Source organism: Heptranchias perlo, chromosome 8, assembly GCF_035084215.1.
Source record: "Heptranchias perlo isolate sHepPer1 chromosome 8, sHepPer1.hap1, whole genome shotgun sequence".
Lineage (NCBI taxonomy): Eukaryota > Metazoa > Chordata > Chondrichthyes > Hexanchiformes > Hexanchidae > Heptranchias > Heptranchias perlo.
Window position 1 is genome coordinate 39,751,026 of NC_090332.1, and position 20,964 is coordinate 39,771,989.

General features: G+C 42.0%; 1 protein-coding gene across 6 annotated transcripts in view; it reads right to left on the bottom strand.

Annotated features, from left to right (window-relative positions):
• Positions 1 to 730: 730 nt before the first annotated feature.
• The window catches only part of asb3 (ankyrin repeat and SOCS box containing 3), a 90,694-nt gene continuing 70,460 nt past the window's right edge, over positions 731 to 20,964 (bottom strand). For 3 of the 6 annotated variants that reach the window (XM_067988983.1, XM_067988984.1, XM_067988985.1), the window contains exons 9-11: positions 18,901 to 19,034; positions 8,922 to 9,175; positions 731 to 2,197 (exon numbers count right to left, since the gene is read on the bottom strand). In XM_067988983.1, the coding sequence (XP_067845084.1) occupies positions 8,949 to 9,175; positions 18,901 to 19,034 (361 nt within the window). In that variant the 3' untranslated portion in view covers positions 731 to 2,197; positions 8,922 to 8,948. Of the gene's footprint in view, positions 2,198 to 8,921; positions 9,176 to 11,597; positions 11,838 to 18,900; positions 19,035 to 19,211; positions 19,914 to 20,964 lie in introns of those variants that run through there. The other 3 variants (XR_010963665.1, XM_067988988.1, XM_067988986.1) reach the window with 3 other exon arrangements.

The following is a 20,964-nucleotide window of genomic DNA, read 5'->3' on the forward strand; positions in this document are numbered from 1 at the left end:
CTAAATATAGGGGTAATTTTAACATAACCTGACCGTCAGGAAACTGACTGGATTGAATCAGCCGCCTGTTTTACACCCCACTTGATTTTACTTTCCACTAACCTCAAGACAGCTATAAAAATTAACCAGGCAGACCTTTACAGCAGATCAAGTACCCCAAGTACTTGAGGTTTACTTCAGTTAATCTTCCACAGGATTCAATAATTACATAAGAAATTTCTGTTTTTATTATTTAAAATGATTTAAAATACTGACATTGACATTTGTTTTATTAGAAATTACTCTTGCACTATCCTAAGCTTATAACAAGTTGAAACAAGTTTGATCATATAAATTATATAGGTGATCAGATCTCAATTGAATACTACAGGAGTAATTTTATGACTTTGTGCTCCCAGCAGAGAACCTTGCCTGCTATTGGTATAGATCAGAAATTCAGGCACATACTCTTTGCTCACTTAACCTCTGTTCATTGATCCATTAAATGGTCAGGTCTGAAAATTGTACAGTGCACTCCCAAATTTGAGATATATGCTGCTGGCGGGTTAAACCCTGCACTGCGAATGTAAAATTGCCCCTATACTATCATTCGATGGTATTGGTAAAATTACTGACAAATTTACCTTAAACTCTATGGCAGTTAAAATCTCCAGTACATGTAAAGAGATTGTTATATCAGTGACTGACCACGTTGACATAACAAAAGTATTAAGAAGACAATTAACAAATGTTTGTGAAGTAAAACACATTACTTTTTGTTTTATTAACAGTGTTAATGAACCAGCTAGCAAATAATGGCAAAGGCTTTTGCATCATCAGTAGCTACACATATATGCTTAGGCGTTCCACCTCCTCTCCCACCGATCATTAGGCACTCTGAGGTGGGCAGAGGCAGAAAGCAATTCAGAGATCTGCTCCACAGCATCCCTGCCTTTTTCCAGGGGCTGGTTCCATCAGAGCTAATTGCATCCACCCATATGTAGGTAGACACATGGTAATAATATGTAAATGAGGGATACACTGCCTCCGCTGTGGTTCCTGCTATTTGCACTCTTGAAAAGCTGGATGTGGGGACCATCTGCTAAGCCCTGGTGTCTGGCATTCAGAGATCAATGAAGGGGGCCTCGGCAAAAATTGAACAGTGGCCCATGCAAGCACTGTCAGAACACTGCTGTGCACAAGCCTCGTTAATAAATTAGGCATTTTTGAAGATAAACATTTTCTTGAATGGACAACTTGCTGGCCACTCTTTTCTCCCACTGAGACAAGCTACCAAGAACTTTCGTAGCAAGTCGCATTCTCTAGACTAGTGCAACTCCTCAGTGGAGGCTGGGGAACCCGCCACCAGTATGCAGAAGGCCACTGGGCCTGGAATAGGCTGGGGCCAAAGGGGCATCTCAGAGGTATAAAGTCCCACCTGACTGCAAATGCTGCCCAAACCAGAGGAGGGAGATGGCAAGTCTAGTCCATAAGATCCAGTGCATTTTAGGACATGGTACAAACAATGTTTTATTTGGCAAATATATTACTATGATGTGAATAAACTGTTTTAATATGTAATTATTGATTTGGTTATAAGCTCCCACAAATTGGCAGTTATCACAGAGCTGGAGGGCCTCATGAGTAAATCAGGAATTTTGCAATTACCAAACTTTTACACAGAAATACAGTGTACACCACATATATATCAACAAACTCTGGCATTCATACTAGTTAAGTGGCTCATTAGCTGTTTGAGAAACAGTAAAAGTTATGGCTATTTCATAATTGGCTACTTTATCCCCCATTCCCAGTTATGAAATTGTATTCACAGGAAGTGTACATTTCAAAACTGTCCATAATTTTGCTAGAGGATTGTAACATCATAAAATATGGTCCTTACTTTTAAGATAAGCAGTAATGGCAAAATGCAACATCCAATACTTTTCAAAATGGTACATTATAAAAGAGACAGCATGAGGAAGGTATCTTCATTATATAACTGGTTTTATTTCTTCGTGTCATTGTAGTCCTTGCTTGTAATCTTGCTGCTTGGAAGGCCTGTTACTCAACTCTGCTTCCTTTGTCCACTTGTACTTGTATATAATCCCTCTAAATCGTTCTGTTCTGGTCATCTAAGGAGTCCTGTTCTTCACACCATTAATGGCGATGGCCAAGTTAGTCTCCTTCCACTGACTACTCATCAGCTTGCTTCTTTCTACATCAGTGGTTATTGATAGAAAGCACATCAGAGCAATATTTAGCAGAAATGCCCCCCCTCACCATCAACACACACACACTCCATATTGTATTAAAAAGTTCAAACAAAATAACATTTCTGCTTTGTTTCAGATGTTTTTTTCACCACTCAAAGTGAAGAAAAAGAAAATTCAGCTGTAACAAGCTCAGTATCTTAACTCAAATGTAGTGACTGATGACAAGAAAGTCAATAACCCATAAAAGAAACCATAAGGTTCATATACAGAAAATCATACTTGGCTTCACAGTATAAAACTAGGCTGCACTCAATTACATTAGAAGTGAGTAACTGACAGTATACATCACAAAAGCTGCAAAAGAAAAAATCCTTTCGACAGCTGGTGAGGAGAGTGTGTCTCCTCCCCCCAACCTTATAATAATGAGAAGGTACCTCACAGAAACTGATTAAACCTATAATCTGACAGTGGGAATATGTGGTCTTTGAGAGAGTGCAAAGCTATTATCATACTCATATTGGTTTGGTGAGTGAGTCTTTGCTGCCCTCCTTGGACCAGTGCCCATTTGCTTTAATTTTTCACATTTAAAAAGCACCATAACCATAGTGTTGCAGACAATGATTGGTGGCATACTTTCCTCAAGGTTCTCGATCCCAGTTTCTTAAACACTGCAGTAAAAGTTGCAGTGGTTACATAACTGACATATTTCTCTATATTTTGTATAAAAACTATACCACCCATTTACAAGAAATAATTTCAGTTGGCAGGCTGTAGGTTCAGTCCTTCTTATTCATTAGGTAGACAGTCACTGTGGTTTCATTTAATAGGTACTGTATGAACTTCTGGCAGCTGTTTTAAGAGGTTTTCTTTAGGATTTATGCAGCTTCAGTTCCATTGTATTAAGAAAATATTGAACAATGTCCCTTCACCAGCCTCGATCGATTTCCATTAGCCAAATCAAATATAAAATATAATCAAATCTGGTGATAAGGGGCATGATTATGACATGGTGGCAGGAAGTCAGCGGGTGGGTGAGTAGTCGTGCAGGTAACCAGAAAAAATTTTTGCACATCGGTTTGAGCAATCGTGACTGAATTGAAGGCCCTTAATTCTGCTTCCGGGTTTCGTGTCTCCAAACTGCGCAGTGGGCGTACTGCGCACCCGAATGATGTGCTGTGAGCTGGGATATTTAAAGGGACAGTTCAACAATGAATTTTGAAGGAGAAAGGAGGACTATAATAGAAAGCAGCATCATAGGGTGAAGGGCAGCATCACATTTCAGTGACTCCTCCCTTGAGTTGCTTCTGGCTGGTGTTAGAAGCAGGAGGGTAGTACTGTACCCGGCGGATAGGAGGAAGCGCCCTGCTTCTGCCACCAAGAAGGCATGGCTGGAGGTGGCAGAGGAGATCAGCAGCAGGAGCACAGTGCACAGGTCACAGGTCTTGGGTGCAATGCAAGAAGCAATTTAATGATTTATCCAGGTCAGGAAAAGTGAGTACTTTTGCTGATTCACCCACATGCTGTGAAAAGAACCACCCCCCCAAACACACTGTGTTGGCAAGCTTACTTCATCACATCATTCCTCATGCCCACTTAAGTCTTATCATCAACTTACCTTCACTTCCTGAGCACTTCTTCACCTCCCCATTTGTGAACCCACCACTGCCACTCACCCCAATCCTGATGCAATGTGATGAATCTGTCTGATAGTCACCCTCTAATGCATCTGCTTCATTGTCAGCCTCACCCAAAGCAATGCATTCATCGGGTGAAGACATCACCTTCAGTCACTCAAACGTCTGTTCTTTAGCCCCTTGTAGAAGAGAACGCAAATTGCAAGGGAGTGGGCGAGGACTGGTGGAGGGACACCACAAATAGTATACTTGACAGAAGCGGAGGAGGCGGCGATGGAAATAAGTCACACGGTTGCATGTCTGGCCATCGGAGATGGGGAGACTGGCAACCCGATGATAGAACTTTAACATCCTTCACACACATGAAGAATTGATTAAATCAATGACTGACCTGTTCCACACCTCAGTATGCTCATTGGAAAGATTGTAACTTCGCCGATGATTATCTAATATTGGTTTATGTTGTCTTCCAGGGCCGATGCGGATTGATGAGGAGGCAAGCCACATGGAAGAAGGTGATTCCTCAGAGGAGCTCCACTCCTCTGGAGGACACACTGTCAAGTGACATCCATCCATGCACTAGCGCTGATACTGGCACTTCGGTGGATTCTGTTAGGCAGGTAGTTGGGTTGTCACCAGGTGATTCAACACTCACAAATGTGCACAAGCAGACACTGGTGGCAGGGGCAGCTGTGGAGTCCATGTCGGGGGCGCACTCGTCTCCAAGCTCTGCTCAGCTGGACACAGATGCTGAACTCCAGGGGACATAGTTGAGATTGAGAATGATCGAGGTACAGCTGCACCTTTGCAAGGTAATGGAAAAGGTGTCATGCACACTCTCCATAATAGCAGAGGGTGGAGGAGTCCAACTCCATCGCTAGTGGATTGGTGGCGCAGTTAAGTGTGGGAATGTCTTCAATGGAGAGTGGCAGCCTCCATTGAGCTTCAAGCACGGCTCTCAAATGAGTCCATGCAGGCAATGACAACTGCCATGCAGACCCTAAACGGCAACATGTCTGCCACCTCAAACAGGCAGACAGAAACTTCATCCGTGGCCTTAGAAAGCGCCACATCTCACCACCATCCTGCTGTCCAGCAGTGATGGGAATGATGTTGCGCCAGCTTGGGAGAGGGATGATGGCGAAAGGGAACATGGAAATGGGGACTCCACTCAAAGTGCTCCCACTTCTCACCCGTTGCCCCCACCTTCAACCAATATCCGCAATGCTGCCTCCTCTCCCGATGTCAGAGTCTGACCCTGCACAGGTGCTTGTGGAGCAGTCTGTGGTGGGGCCCTCCCGGGCTCCAAAACCCAGAGGTCGTAGGCTGAAAGCATCTCAGCAGTCAGGGCATGAATCTGAGCAACCTGCCACTACATCTACTAAAGCCACAGAAGATGCATCATGTAGAAGCGCTAGGAAGAGGAAGGCTAAGGTTTTGTAATCACGAAGGGTAGACATAAGGGTGTTTGGCGGAATGTCAAATTTTTCATTTATATTTGGTTGTGGTTAACTCCACATTAAATGTTATTATTCTCATCATCACTGCCACGTCTTGCCCATTCTTGAGTCCCTTTCATGAAATCGCCCTTTCACGGCTTCATCGTGAATGACAGGACATGATGCCACCCGTTGGCAGAGTGTGCAGTTGGTTGAAGGACTGTTTTGTGCAAAATGGAGTGGGTGGGGGTGGGGGTTCTGGTGGTGGTGGTGGCTGTGCCAGGTGGTCTAAGCAGTTCACTTCACAGATCTCATTATGAGAACCTGTTATACACGAGGGAATCCCGGCCGTGTGCACCGCTGCTCTAGCGATGGATTCCCCATCTTCATCCTCCTCCTCATCCTCTTCTTCAATGTTGTCGGCAGATGATGAGGATGCTCCATGAGCACTTACGAGATCTCCTACCTGTAGCCCTCTCTGATGAGCGATGTTGTGCAGGACACAACACTATTATTCTGTATACCCTACCTGGCGGGTACTGATGGACTCTCCCAGATCGATCCAGGCACCTGAAGCGCATCTTCAGCATTCCTATCGCTTGTTCAATGACAGACCTGGTGGCGATGTGACTGTCATTATATCATTGCTATGCCTCCTTGGTGAGGTTTCTCACGGGTGTTATGAGCCATGTCTGCAGGGGGTATCCCTTGTCCCTTAAGTCTGTCCTCTGTGTGGAAGAGGGCCGGGATGTTGGACTCCCGAGAAATGAAGGAATCATGGCAGCTGCCAGGGAATCTGGCACACACCTGCAGAAACGTCCTTCGGTGGTCGTAAAGCAGCCGTGCATTGATGCAGTGATACCCCTTTCAGTTTATGAACAGTCTCAGCTCATGTGGAGGTCCTTATATTGCTATCTATGTGCAATCAATTGCGCCCTGCACGTATGGGAAGCCAACCAGAGAGTTGAAACCCATTACCCCCTCAGTCTGCCTGATGTTGTTGTGGGGGAAGTTGATGTAGTCGGATGCCCTCACAAATAAGCCATCAGTCACCTGTCGTATGCACTTATGTGCAGACAATGGAGACACCCTGGAGATGTCACCAGTGGACCTGGAAGGATCTGGAAGAAATTGAGGGCAGTGGTGACTAAGTGCAACGGGCAATGCGTAGCCACCAGGCCCAGCCCTGAGCAGCTCTGCATTAAGGATACGACAGATATCTGCGCCCACCTGCCGACTCAATCTGAGCCTGCATAGGCACTGCTCCTCAGAGAAGTCCAGGAAGCTGAGCCTATCTGTACACCCTCTCTCACGTAGGTAGTGCCTCCTGCGACGTCGGCCCCTCTCTGCTCTTCTCCAGGTCCTTGTTGCGCATCTCTGTCTTGTGCACCTGCAGGTCCTAGAACCGCACACCGTGCCTGTTCGCGGATGGCGAGGTGCCTCCTCCTCAGAGGTACTATGGAATAAATCCATTGCCTCCCCCATCCTGATCTGGTTGGTTTCAGGGGGTCCAGAATGTAGGTAAATTTGTCTGAACACGAGAATTCTTAGCCTCAAAGAAATTTCATTCTAAACATGAAGAACTCCTAGCCAAAGGTTTGCCTGGGAGAGCTCAGTGCCCAGCTGCAAAACCTGACCTTTTATTCAGATGTGTCAATCAATGGTTTAAAGGTCCAAATGAGGTTTGGCCGCAACTCGCCACCGTTTCTATGCCGTGTTTCAGAAGCCACGGGAGACACGTTCAGTTTGAGTAAAATCCGATTTTGCTCTCCAATCCACAAGAAGTTAATCCCCTTAAGTGCTTTAAGTGCCTAAAGTGGCCCTTTAAATATTGGCTCACCGGCTTTAAGCACCGGCGGAACTTCCGGGTGTGGTTCCACTCCCAAAAGTTAGTATATTCACTGCCCACCCGCCCCCAACCCACTCATTCTTGGGGGTTAAAATTAACCCCAAGTTACCTGGTTTCAAAAGTCTATTTAATTTCCTGACAAGTGAAAGATTCCTATCTCAATATCCATTTAAGCAACATTATAAATAGCTACTGTAATTTTCTGCTTAAAATATCTGCTTGGCTATCATGCATAACATTATCTTATGAAACAAAAGAAATGCCACAAAAATGAAGAAAAGGGGAACTGGATGGTACACTGGCCTTTCACCTCTGGGTTCAAATCAAGCCCAGTCTGTTTTCAGACTGATGGGATGAAATTCTCCTATCTGCTGGCTTTACTGATTCTATGTGCAATGAGTTTGGGTAGTTTCAATACAATTCCTAGTGGGTATGGGCCTACAGCACAAAAACTGTTTTTACATTGGCACTAATTAGCAATAGTACTAAGAGAGAGCAGAGCTATGGGAAATGGAAAAAAAATGTCACATTAGTGTAGTAAGGAGTGCTCTTTTGAGGTTGGTGTCGATGCATGTTGTTGAGGCAGGACAGAGGGAGCTCAACTCCACATCTAGAAGTGCCATACCTGAGCTGGGAGTGCTGGATGCGGACAGAGGGTGCCTGAAATGGGAAGCACTCCATTCCCAGCACTAATATCCCTCATCCTGATGAACACAGAATCTGTGTGCGGATAATGTCGTTAAGAGGCAGCATATAGATGAGGAAGAGGAGGGGGCCAAAAATAAATCCTTGGATGACTCCAGAGGAAATGGGGGCTGGGAGTGAAGCTACTGCTGGAGATGATCTGGCCACGATTGGATAGGCAAGAGTGAAACCAAGCAACAGCAGTTGCACTGAGCTGCCCAATGGAGGAGAGACATTGGAGGAGGATGGTGTGGTCGACCATGTTGAAGGCTACAGAGAGATCGAGGAGGGACAACGCACCACAATTAAAGTCACAGAGGAAGGCATTTGTGACTTTGATTAATGCCATTTCGGTGCTGTGGCAAGGACAAACTTTATTGGAGAGATTTAAACAGAGTTCAACTCTCTCCATTCTACTGATCAGAGACAGCTTGGGTTGCTCCCTTGATACTACAGTGAATGTATCTAATGAGTAGCTGAGCTGCACATATCAGCAAAATTCCAGCTTCAATCCCAGCTTGTGCTGCATTAGTTGATTTCAGTCAGGGCAGCAGTAAGGGTGTTACAACTGACCTCTGCACAGACCAGAAACATTGGCTAGGGTCCTCAATCTATCAGTATCCAGCAACCCTTGCTGCAAGTGCACATACATGGACGTTGGCTGAGAACAGAATTACACTTGACTGTAATAATCCCCACAGTCGAACAGCCTGCCAAGATTCAACGCCAAGGCTCGCAAATGAAAAACTGTCTCTTGGGTGAGGTACTGGATGATGCTGGTCAACTGTGGAAGTAAACAAGACAGGAGGGATTAAAAAAAATGGAGAGAAAAAAAGAGACAGCCGTGGGACAGAGGTTTTGTGTGAAATTCTCCCTAATGTGACATTTGAAGATAAACTTCAATGACATCATAAAGGAGAAGTGTTGTCCACAGTCCATCAATCACAACCTATGATGGCAGATCATAAATCCAAATAGATGAGCAAAAAGTTTAATTAGAAAAATTAAAATTAAAATTAAACCCTCAAGCTGCCACGGATATATACATGTAGATTTAATGATGATTGACAGCTTAAGCATTAAGATCCAACAACCTAACCATCAATATTTTTCTGTTTACCTTCCACATATCTGATGTTTTCCTTGATCAATCTTCTGAATGTTCAATGTAATTATTTTCTGTTTCCATTTCTTCTCGATTCTCTGAAACCTCTGAAATGTCATGCAATTTCAATACTTCTTTATAAAGAAGAAAATCATGTAGACAGGCTGGAAGTGGCAACTGCCGAATAAATTTATCAGAACGAAGGTATTCACTTTTTAGTGTTGATCTGATTTTTAAACGACTGAGGTGTGTCAACGAAGGAATATCATCTAGATTGGAACAGAAAAACAAGTAGCACTGAACCTACAATCAAAACTTAACCAAGAAAAATATATCAAAAATATCTCAAGAACAATATATACATTCAGTACAGTTCTGTGCCATGACTCCTATCCAGAGGGATTTTAGCTGAAAGCCTACAATAAAGCAAGGATTTTCTTTTCTGCAAGTATACATCAATATAGCATCAGTTAACACACATATTAATGCATTGTTACCATTTGCAACTGGATTATTTCATGACATTCCACTTCTTCTCCTAACCCCTCTTCCTGATATACTAGGGTCTGCAAGGGCGAAGGTTATTATTAAGGTTCCATTTTTAAAACACAATAGATGCTCAAAATTAAAATGCTCAAGAAATGGATATTTGGCTTCATCATCAACAATAATGTTAGTCACTCTTAACAACTAAGATTCAAATTAGTGGTCATCTCTCGATCCTGGGTACCAGTTATAGAATTTTTCCAAAAAAAAAATAGGTTGGCAAACATATGGCCCCTATGCTTTTGTCCACCATCTTCCCTCTGGTTACACATTAGGAATCCCTCATGCTCACTGATTCAGTTGTGCAACAGGGCCACACAGACCAGAAGATCCCAATTTAATCTCAGCTGAAGGAACAACTGAAATGCTACTAAGCCTCAGCATCTCTGGGAAGTGGAAGTGGAAAGAATAAAAATGTCATCCAGAGTTCCCGCTCCTAATCACTCTCTAGTGACTGCCTGCTGGAAAGTGCTTTTGTGGGAACAATACCAAAGGAGAAGATTAAATTTGTGATGCCCTGTGCTACTAACATAGTAGGTACAGCACAGGTGGAGGCCACATGGCCCATTGTACCTACGCCGACTCTTTGAAAGAGCAACATTCATTGTCTGGGCTGAAAAATAGGCATTTTAGCAAGTAACAAGAGACTGCCCTGGATCCTCACTTCAAGTCAATGCCTTCAGGACAGACGGGCAGAAAATCAGCAAAAAAAATCCCTGTCAAATACTGTCTTAAAATAGGGATCATAAAAGCCACAATTCTATACAATTCCTATATTGATTAATGTCAAAAACTATCAATTGAAAGCAGCATGAAGTGAATGGCACCACTCCTGAACTTGAACATTCATTACAATCATACAAAGTTTTGGGTGGGATGGGAAGTGTATATATTGTGATACACAAGGTATCACAATTGTGTGGGACAGGTTGGAGGGACCAGATGGTCTTATCCTGTCCATCATTGTTCGTATGTTCGTAAGTGCAGCTGGAGTGAAAACCTACAAAGTCAGGTGATTATTTTATAGATTGATCCATGTAAAATTTATTATTCCATGCATACTATTCTATGCAGTTCTTAATTCAATTGTGCTTGCATTGACACTGTTTCAGATATTCTTTTTAAATGATTTTTTAACACCACACCATTATGAAAATTTCAGACGAGGAGTAACTAAAATGAAATCATTACTATGACGTATGCACATTTAATGGTGCTCAAAGTAGCTCTATAATCTTAGTAACATTGCAACTGTCCTAGTTACTATTTATATTTGGAGCAATAGCTGCCCAGTTGTTGCGTCACTTTGTGAAGCTTTAAGTGACATTTATAGCTGGAGCCATCATGTTCGTCACTTAAGGCTATTGCAACAACATACAGTATACAATATACAGCAGCTACAACACCCAAATAAGAATAAGTGATCTTTGTATGTATCCCATCATAAAATCTACTTCACAACTGATTTAATTCTGTTGCGTCAGTAGCTGTTATTCTCCAAACTGGAGTTGACTATTTAATCCATCAAAATCTGAGCACATAAGAGTATAGTTGCTATGGAACCAGTCATGCAGAGGTGAAAGCCAAGTAGAGGTATAGTCAAAAAAATCTATCAGGAATGTGAGACAGTAACCAGAATACAAAACAGACAATTTTATTGTGACAAGCACTAACTCAGCTGCTACTTTGCAAGAAGCTTTGAAAACAACTGGAAGTGAAATCTATAGAGAAGAAATACAATTACTGGTGAATCAATTAGGTCATTTTGAACATTGGACCCTTAATTACACCTAATTATAGTAGTTCTAGAAAGGAGAGAGATTTTTTTGTCTGGACTACCTATTTATCTTTACATATATTTAAAAGTTTTGTATGATGCTTGTCCTTAGGGCACGAAGCATGCAGACTGGCTTAAATTTCAGAGTCACTAAAAAGCAACCAATCAAAAAAGCACAATCGCTCAGTGAAAATCACTTTTTCAAAAAAAAAAAATTCATTTACAAAATAAAAACTGGTCACATCTCTGAAACACAAGTTATTTGAATGATCATATTTGCTCATTCCACCATACATCCTTAAAAATATTTGTAACATGATAAATACATTAAAAAATTAAACAATTCTGGAAAAAAAGACAAAGCTTACCTCATCTTCCAATACTTCATCTGCACAAGCCTCCTGTTTCAAGGACCTGGGGCTTGCACTCTGTTCTGCTCCCAAAGCTTCAACATCTGAGTGGAGCCATAGAATGCAATGCTTTCTATGCTTACACACATGTGACCTGAGCCCTCAATGCCCCTCATTGTTGATTTGTGACCCCCTCAGTGGCAATGCGCAGCGTTGTTTACCAACTTCCTGTGTACATCATTGCATTGCTTTCCTGACCTGTATGCAGAAATGATCACAAAATATTCCTGGCCTTCTGTTCAGGTGGGACATCTGGCTTTAGGAGATCCATTAATGTTTATTAACAAATTGGATGATTCACCATAACACTGAAACGTGCAAAATTTTCAAGTGCACCTACTTCTAAGTTCCAGTGAAAGACGAGCACGTGTAGGCTACTAACACAAAATCAGTCAGGTGATGGTCAGAGAAATCTATCAGTAAGATCACTTTAAACATTTGGGATATCAACAACAACAACTTGCATTTATACAGCGCCTTTAACGTAGTAAAATGTCCCAAGGCGCTTCACAGTAGCGTTATTAAACAAAATGTGCCACCGAGCCACATAAGGAGATATTAGGACAGGTGACCAAAAGCTCGGTCAAAGAGGTGGGTTTTAAGGAGGTCATAAAGGCAGTCTTAAAGAAGGAGTGAGAGACAGAGAGGTTTAGGGAGGGAATTCCAGAGCTTAGAGCCTAGGCAGCTGAAGGCACAGCTGCCAATAGTGGAGCGATTAAAATCGGGGATACACAAGAGTCAAGAATTGGGGGAGTGCAGAGGTCTCAGAGGGTTGCAGGGCTGGAGGAGGTTACAGAGATATGGAGGGGTGAGGTAATGGAGGGATTTGAAAACAAGGATGAGAATTTTAAAATCGAGGCATTGCCAGACTGGAAGCCAATGTAGGTCAGCAAGCATAGGGGTGATGAGTAAACAGGACTTGATGCGAGTCAGGATACGGGCAACAGAGCTTTGAATGAGCTCAAATTTATGGAGGGTGAAAGATGGGAAGCCGGCCAGGAGAGCATTGGAATAGTCAAGTCTAGAGGTAACAAAGGCATGGGTGATAGTTTTAGCAGATGAGCTGAAGCGGGGCGGAGACAGGCGATGTTACAGAGATGGAAGTAGGTAGTCTTGGTGATGGAGCGGATATGTGATCGAAAGTTCACCTCAGGGTCAAATAGGATGCCAAGGTTGTGAACGGTCTGGTTCAGCCTCACAGTGGCCAGGGAGAGGGATGGAGTCGGTGACTAGGGAACAGAGTTTGTGGCGGGGACCGTCAACAATGGCTTCGGTCTTCGATATTTAGTTGGAGGAAATTTTTGCTCATTCAGCATAGGGTGTCGGAGAAGCAGTGAGACAAATCAGAGACAGTGGAGAGGTTTAGAGAGGTGTGGTGAGGCAGAGCTGGGTGTCGTCAGAGTACATGTCATCAATAGTATTGAAAAACGGAAAGGTTTATGGAAGAGAGAACGGCCGGTGAATAAATTTGTTCTGTAGGTTCAGTGCACCGATGGTGGAAATCTAAACAATAGTGCGGACTCAATGAAAATCATGAAACAGTGGGCACACCATCGTACTGTATGTTGGATACGCTAATGCGTATATCTGTACCCATTTGGGAGGTATATCCCCCGGCCTATGCCTGGGCTACTCAAGAGATACAGGAGATCTTCTGTTTTTGTTAAATGCCTTCCGCAACTATACCGCAAGAGCACTTTCAGCAATCCTGTAACTGGCTTTCTCTCATTCAGGTGGGCTACTCTTATTGCGGTGTCTGAGACTCATCTCAGTTTCAGCATTTTTTAATTTGTTGTTCTATCATGGTTTATTCCTTTTGGTCCTTCAGTTTTGTGCTCTGACTACTATCTCACCTATTAAATCCATCACCAATACATCCTCCCCATCAGTCTGTTTCCTACTTAGTTACTCGCTGACCTTTCAATCCTTCAATTGTATAAAAATAAGCTAATGTTAGAAATGAGTTTTAATCTTAAAATTAAGCAAAATTTTTACGAATTTATTGATAAATTTGTTGAAAGCTTGACCTAGGCCTTCTGATCTGGGGTTTGCTGGAGGAAATGTGGCCCGGTGGGCTTTCCACCATCCAAGATAGGAGCTGACCCTGGTGGATTTCCCGAGGCCACACCAATCAGCATAATTTTGACAGGCTCCCAGCGGGATTGCCACCTGTATGGGTGGGGCGGGGATCTAGGGAGAGGGCAGGAAAAGGCTACTACTGCAGGAGTAAAGCACCTGCAGCATCTTAAAGGGGCCAGCCTGTCTCGCAGAAGATAAATCAGTTTGGGTTTCCCAGGAATGTGGCCAAATCCACCACATGGAAGACTCCATCAGTCATCTTTCAATTGAATAAAGGGACTATCTAGGCTCTTTTACATTTAAAATGCTCTGTGTTGGCCCTAGCAACACTGGACATAGTACAATTCTGCTGTGACTAGCATTCAGCGTTGCTAAGGTGATAATGACAGAAATATGATATCTCTCCATCATTACTGGCCTAATTTAATATGCCCATCTCTATCTGGGGCTGTATCTGCTGTCGCTTCCAGCAGAGAATACCAAAGTAGGCAGGGATAAGCAGGTAGTCAGAGTAATGGTTCCCTAACCCATTTTGTCCCCCAGCCTGCCAGAAGACTACCCAAAATCAGTGGTAATTCCTTGCAAAATACTGTCCCTAGTATATAGAATTGATTTTAAAAGAACTCAAATCAATTTTTTTTAAATGAAAAAGTTGTCATTAAATAATTGGAAGGTACATTAAGGAAGATGAGTAATGGGAAGGGTCACCCAGACTTAATTCCCACAAAGATAGAGCCACTACAGGTTTTCAACTGTATGCTAGAGAGTACGGTTATGCCAGTTACTAGCTACTACGAGAACTATTATTGTATGAAGCCACTCCAATACAAGTGTTTAGCAGGGAGGGGGTTGGAAGGAAATAATCTCCAATACAGTACCTATAAATTAACTGAAAAACTTGTAACAACAATTTTAGCTATCTGTTTGGAGGTAATCTATTTGGCTCCATCTACCCTTTCAGGTTAACGTTAAGATCTCATGGCACTATTTTGATGAAGAGCAGGGGAGTTCTCCCTGGTGTACTGGCCAATATTTATCCCTCAACCAACATCACTAAAACAGATTATTTAGTCATGATCACATTGTAGTTTGTGGGATCTTGCTGTGTGTGGGCTGCTGCGTTTCCTACATCACAACAGTGACTACACTTCAAAAGTACTGTAAAGCGTTTTGGGATGTCCTGAGGTTGCAAAAGGGGCTATATAAATGCACGTCTTTCTTTTCTTTTTAGTAATTAGTTGATTAAAGAGGACCTGCACTTCAGGCTGTAAAAATGATAGCAAGTATGTGATTCCACAAAGATGATCGAAGTGAACAGTCAGTACTTGGATCATGACTGATGTTATGTTTTGTGATCTTTTCTGCCCATCTTACTATAGCTATTTCAACTTCCGTATATTAGACTACTCTTATTTGGGAGTCTTAACTCTCTATGGCCTTGAGAGTGCCTTCACTGGGCCTGATACTTGGGTAAGATTTGATAGTATGTCCAAGATGATGAACAAAAAATTATCTTTTAGATTTTGCTTTAACTACTGCATCTAACCTGTGCCTTCATAGGATCTTCCACATGTCTGAGAAGTGGCAGAATATCACAGATCTTACTTTTGGCTTTAGCTGACAAATTTCTTGAACAACAGATGAGCCAGTTTATAATTAACAATAATTAGTAATATTAAACCATACTAACTCCTCAAAACAAGGAAACTAATAAATGGTTTGCAATCTCAATGCTATGCTATATATTATAATTAACTTTTACATACAATTATTCTTCTTATCCTCTTGTATCTTATCAACTGCAAGAGCGATTTCTACAAAAGTTCCAAGCTAAATTTCTAATTTGAACAGTTCAACTAATTAAATTCTCCTGAATTGTTGCTGGGGTTTCATGATTTTGAGTAACTGTCAGTTAAATTCAAAAGGAACAGCCTGTCATACACATAACTAAATAAGCTACACAGTTGCTTATGCTTGAATTGTATGACTTGGTTCCTGTCTCAAAATATTTGCTTAGCGACCAAACTGACTAGTATTTTTTACAACACTGTATTAAAGTAGGCTGGAACATGGATTCTGAATGCAGCTGGTTTTTAAACTCATTGGGGTAGAGTTTCCACTAGTTTTGCACCCAGATTCCAGGACAAATAGCCAAACCAGCACAAAAGATTGGGGAATTTTAAACGTAAGTTACGCCCAAAACCACTTACTTTAATGTTTTCTGTAATCTTTTACGCTGGTTGAAGATTCAATTTGTCCAGATCAGGTCCCACCCATAAAACTGGCCACACCCCCTCGACATTGCGCGTTTCGGCCCATTGCACTGGCTCTTCAAATTGCGCTCATTTTCTTCAGCCCGCAGGCACCCGTAGGTACGTTTTAAAAGTTTATACATAAAAATTATTTAATTTACCAAGAAACTGACTAGTGCACAATAATGAAACTACTAAATGGTTCAGTATAGTTTTTTTTAAGTCATTTTCAGTGATTTAAAATTAGGTTACTCATAGGCGGAGGGCTGGACAGTATTAAAAATGCTTATTTTTTGTGATAAATCAATTTTCAGCTGTATTAATAAAACTGCACCAGGTTACCACACTTAAAAGAAAAAAATAAACGCCCAAAGCAGAAACTCTACCCCATTATGTATTGTGACTGAATTAAAGGAATCACTGTCATACTAAAATTAGACAACAATGCTTCATTTTTGTCACAACTGGATACAAAAAAAATTGATACTTTCTAAATAAGATATTAAAAATTACACAGAACAAGTTGGCGTGCTGGCACAGACTTGATTCCACTTTGTTAAGTTCCCTATCCATAGTGCATTATTGGGGGAGCAAAGACGATGGCAACCTCACAAATGTTATGCATTCAAGGTCTTCTCATTGGGAATTATCATAAAATCCATTTTTATGTTGAGAACACAAAGCTATTAAATAGCAAATTCCTATCCCCATCACCTCTGAGTTAGTCCCACTGCCTGGAAAATGATCAAAGTATAAAATAGCTAGGATAAATCAGAGAGATGGTCACGGAATCAAAGGAATTAGATATCAAAGATCGGTTTCCCTTAAACAGACCAAGGAATAATACCTAGAAATTAAGGCATATAAGAGTTAGATCAGGTATAGTTGAATTTTTCCATGCTTTTTCCTCCTGTGATCTTTTATGCATGCTGCTGCAGTAAGGAGAGAAATATGGTCACAATCATTAATTTCAGCGTAATCACCCTCAGATGCACAATACAGATACCAAGGGTACAAAAATATATATTTGATACTTTTCATGTGGGAATAGAAACTGTTGAGCAAATTTTTGTTGATCCTAAGTCTTTCATTTGTGTTATTTATTTTGGTATGAGGCTTGGGGCTAAAATACTACACCATACCAAGTACAAGAAATGCTCTTAAAGTGTTCTTTTTTCAACGGTCTCAGAACTAGCACACATTAGCATTGTAAATCTCATGTATATTAAAAACACCGAGTGGTCAAAGATACTGCACCAGTATAGTGCATTGTAAATGTGACAGATTGAAAACAATAGGGTGCCACCTAACTTTAAATGACAGCCTGAACACCACCATTGTAGCATATTGAGTGCCAACGCCAAAAATAAATGGTTGAAGATGCAGCATTGCAGTTGAAGGTTCTGGCCACAAGTGTCAGTGCAGAGTCTAAATTTTTGAGAGTGCAGCCAAGTTGGTATAATTAACAAAGAAAGGTAAGAATTGTAGACTTTAATTAAATGGAAAATGTAAACACAGTTCTCCTAGGCTGCCATCTTCCACCTTGATCCCAGCCCCCATGAATGAACCTTCACCACACAGACCTTTGGGAGCCATCAGAAATGTAATCACCGTGCCCCAGGATCTCACTTAGCAGACGTCACCCATTAATTAGCCCTGTCCCTCCATTTAGGGCACCAACACCTACATTAATACTCCGCAAACAATGGTCCCTTTCCTGCACCCTCAATGAGCAGCATTGTGGCTCCTTACCCACCAAACAGCACTACACCGTCCCAACCAATGAGCAGCATCTGAGGCAGCTCCAGCCCTTTCCCCACTAAGCAGAACCTTGGCCCCATTATGTAGCAGTACCCTTGTCCTTGCAACCTCCACTCAGCAGTATTTAAGTAACCCTCATCCCCCACCCCACCAAACTGAACAGCGCTTCCACTTCCACTCCTCCCCCTCCGAGCAGCCCTTCACGCGCCTGCTCCCCCTCCTCATTTAATGCCCCTTTCACATCGAGCAGCTTTTTATCCACCGAACTCTGCTACCCCTACCCATTATTTAACACTTCAGCTCTTGCTCACCCCCCCACCCTTTTCAGTGACCAGCTTTGTTGACAACCCTCCTATTAGCAGCATTTTAGTCACTGTCCTCTCCCCAGTGAGCCAGCCAATGTATCAATACAGGCTTGTTACTCTCCTCTCCCAACCCCCCTCCCTCACTAAGCAAGGAAATCATCCCTGGCTCACTGACCCCAAGGACACAATCCCAGAGGGCCCAGGAAATTGTTCCACTCCCTCCTACTAATCAGCTGAACATCCTCCATCCCTTTTTCCTCCTCCTGTACCTTCCCCTCTTCCCTCCCTGTCCCCAAGATTGCTACCTCTCATAAGAACAGAGGGCATTTATAAGTTCTGTTTTATTTTGTAATATATAATGCCAACGTGAATGGTTCCAGTTATTATTTATATTAAATTACATCTGAAGAGCACAGCAATCGAAGGAAAGTGGGACCAGGGCACAGGGGTGGCATTTAATGTACCTGCAATGATGAAAATGGAGGTAAAACTTGCTGGAGCACAACAGAGGGATTTATACAACTAGAAAGTATGAAGAAATTATGAGCCACAACATGCAGCAAGCTCAAAGTAAATTAAAAAAACAAGCCAATAAACATGTTTAGAAACTCTGAAGAAAGGGGGAAAAAAAAACAGCCAGATACAAAATCAAGAGGATTCAACACAGACAAAAACAAAAGCAGTGGGGGAATGGTAGAAAAGGTAAACACACAATGTCCCAAAAGAAGCTTTTTAGAAAGAGCATTTATGATTCTTCTAAATTTAGCAACCTCAAGTTCTTATTAAGACCCTGTATTTAATTAGAAGACACAGCAACTGAAATAAAAAATGCCACTGTAATTTGTATTTAGAAAGCTTACATACCAAAATGTTTCCGTTGAATCCAAGTGGAGTTTGCTATGCGACAGAAAAGAATCTGTCCCACAACCGGAGGAAGCCTCTTCCAGTTTGTAAACTCAAGGGTAAAGTTAATCATATTATCATTGGCAGTATTTAACCTGCAGAATAAAAACCAAATTATGATACATAATTATAAATAAATATAAAAGATAAAAAGAAAAAGCTTCAAATGTTGGAAATCTGAATATAACCAGAAAATGCTAGAAATATACAGCTGGTCAGTCAGCATCTGTAAAAGGAGTTCTGCTGTTATTGATGAACAGAAAATAGCCAAAACATAATTTCTCTTTAAGGAAGTGGACTGGCCTGCTGTGTATTTCTAGTATTTGTTTTTATTTTCAATAAGCAAAACATGCCCAAATTATTTCTTCTATATTCAGGGAAGTCAGGTCTACATGTCAATGTTGAGGTCTGAGAATTGCACGATTACTGCGTCAACAATCAGTATTGCATCCCAGGATCAAAAATGAGATCAGGACCAAATTTACTGACAGTAATCAGAGATTTACTGACTGACTGGTTGGAGAAAGGACAACGGTAACTGTACAGTTTGAGTCTGTCGATATACCAAATGGACTGGACTCTCCTGCAGCAAGCATCTTGAGGTCTAGTCTGGCCAGCCAGTTTCCTGGGTCACACAGCCTCAATAGTCTGAGTGTGTTTTCCCATCTTGAATTTCCCTTTCTTGAGATATTTGTTAAAAGGTCTAAGATCCAATAAAGGGTGAAAATTCAGATTCAGATCAGGAGTGTGCAAATAAAATCCTCTTTTCAAGCAACTAGCTGCTAATCTTGGCCGTGAGTATGAGCATCGACTCACTGCATCTAAAATGACTGCACTAGGCAACATCCCTGAATTACTGTGAGGACTGACTCAGGTGCAAGGGGTAATCCCGATGATGGTCTCCCTTAATCAAACATCCAATGTGATCTCCTGCCACTTTGTCCCCAAAAATGCAGCAGTCTCCAAGCTTAACCCTAGAGAGAGATGAGAGGAAAAGAAGTCACTTTGATTTGTCTGTCTGGATCAACACCAAATCTATAATTCTCTATGCCAGCTCATACAAAGCTGACCCACTGAACAGCACTAGTAAACAACAATGTGCCTTCCCCCAGCTGCTTTTAGAGTTGGTGTCATTAAATCCACCTAGTGCTGAAGAGAGGCTTCGGGCAGAGTTGTGTTTTCTGAGCGGTTGAAACAACCATGCCTCCATTTTCAGTGAAGGCAGTCTTGTAGGATGGCCTCAGACCTCTGAAACTGATCTCAATGGGTGTGGAATGAGACCCCAGGCAGATTTTGCACAACACAATATCATTCTCTGACAAGAGGCATCAGTGACAATGATCACTGGTGTAAAACACAGTAAACATTGGGCTACACTTAGTACAACATTGAAGCCTGCTTAATGGCCAGAGATCTTTTTCAAAAAGCTGCTTGACAACAAAAGTTAAGAATGACAGTGCAAATCAACCGTTCATTGCACATGCAATGTGAATAGAATCAATTTTTCCAATTCATAGAAAGGTTACAGCATGGAAGACGACCATTTGGCCCATCGAGTCCACGCTGGCTCTATGCAAGAGCAATCCAGCTAGTCCCACTCCACCGCCCTTTCCCCATAGCCCTTCAAATTTTTTCCTTTCAAGAACTTATCCAGTTCCCTTTTGAAGGCCATGATTGAATCTGCCTCCACCATCCCCTCGGGCAGTGCATTCCAGATCCCTAACCACTCGCTGTGTAAAAAAGTTTTTCTTCATGTCACCTTTGGTTCTTTTGCCAATCGCCTTAAATCTATGTCCTCTGGTTCTTGACCCTTCCGCCAATGGGAATATTTCTCTCTATCTACGCTGTCTAGACCCTTCATGATTTTGAATACCTCTATCAAATCTCCTCGCAACCGTCTCTGATCCAAGGAGAACAACTCCAGCTTCTCCAGTCTATCCAAGTAACTAAAGACCCTCATCCCTGGAATCATTCTAGTAAATCTCCACTGCACCCTCTCTAAGGCCTTCACATCTTTCCGGAAGT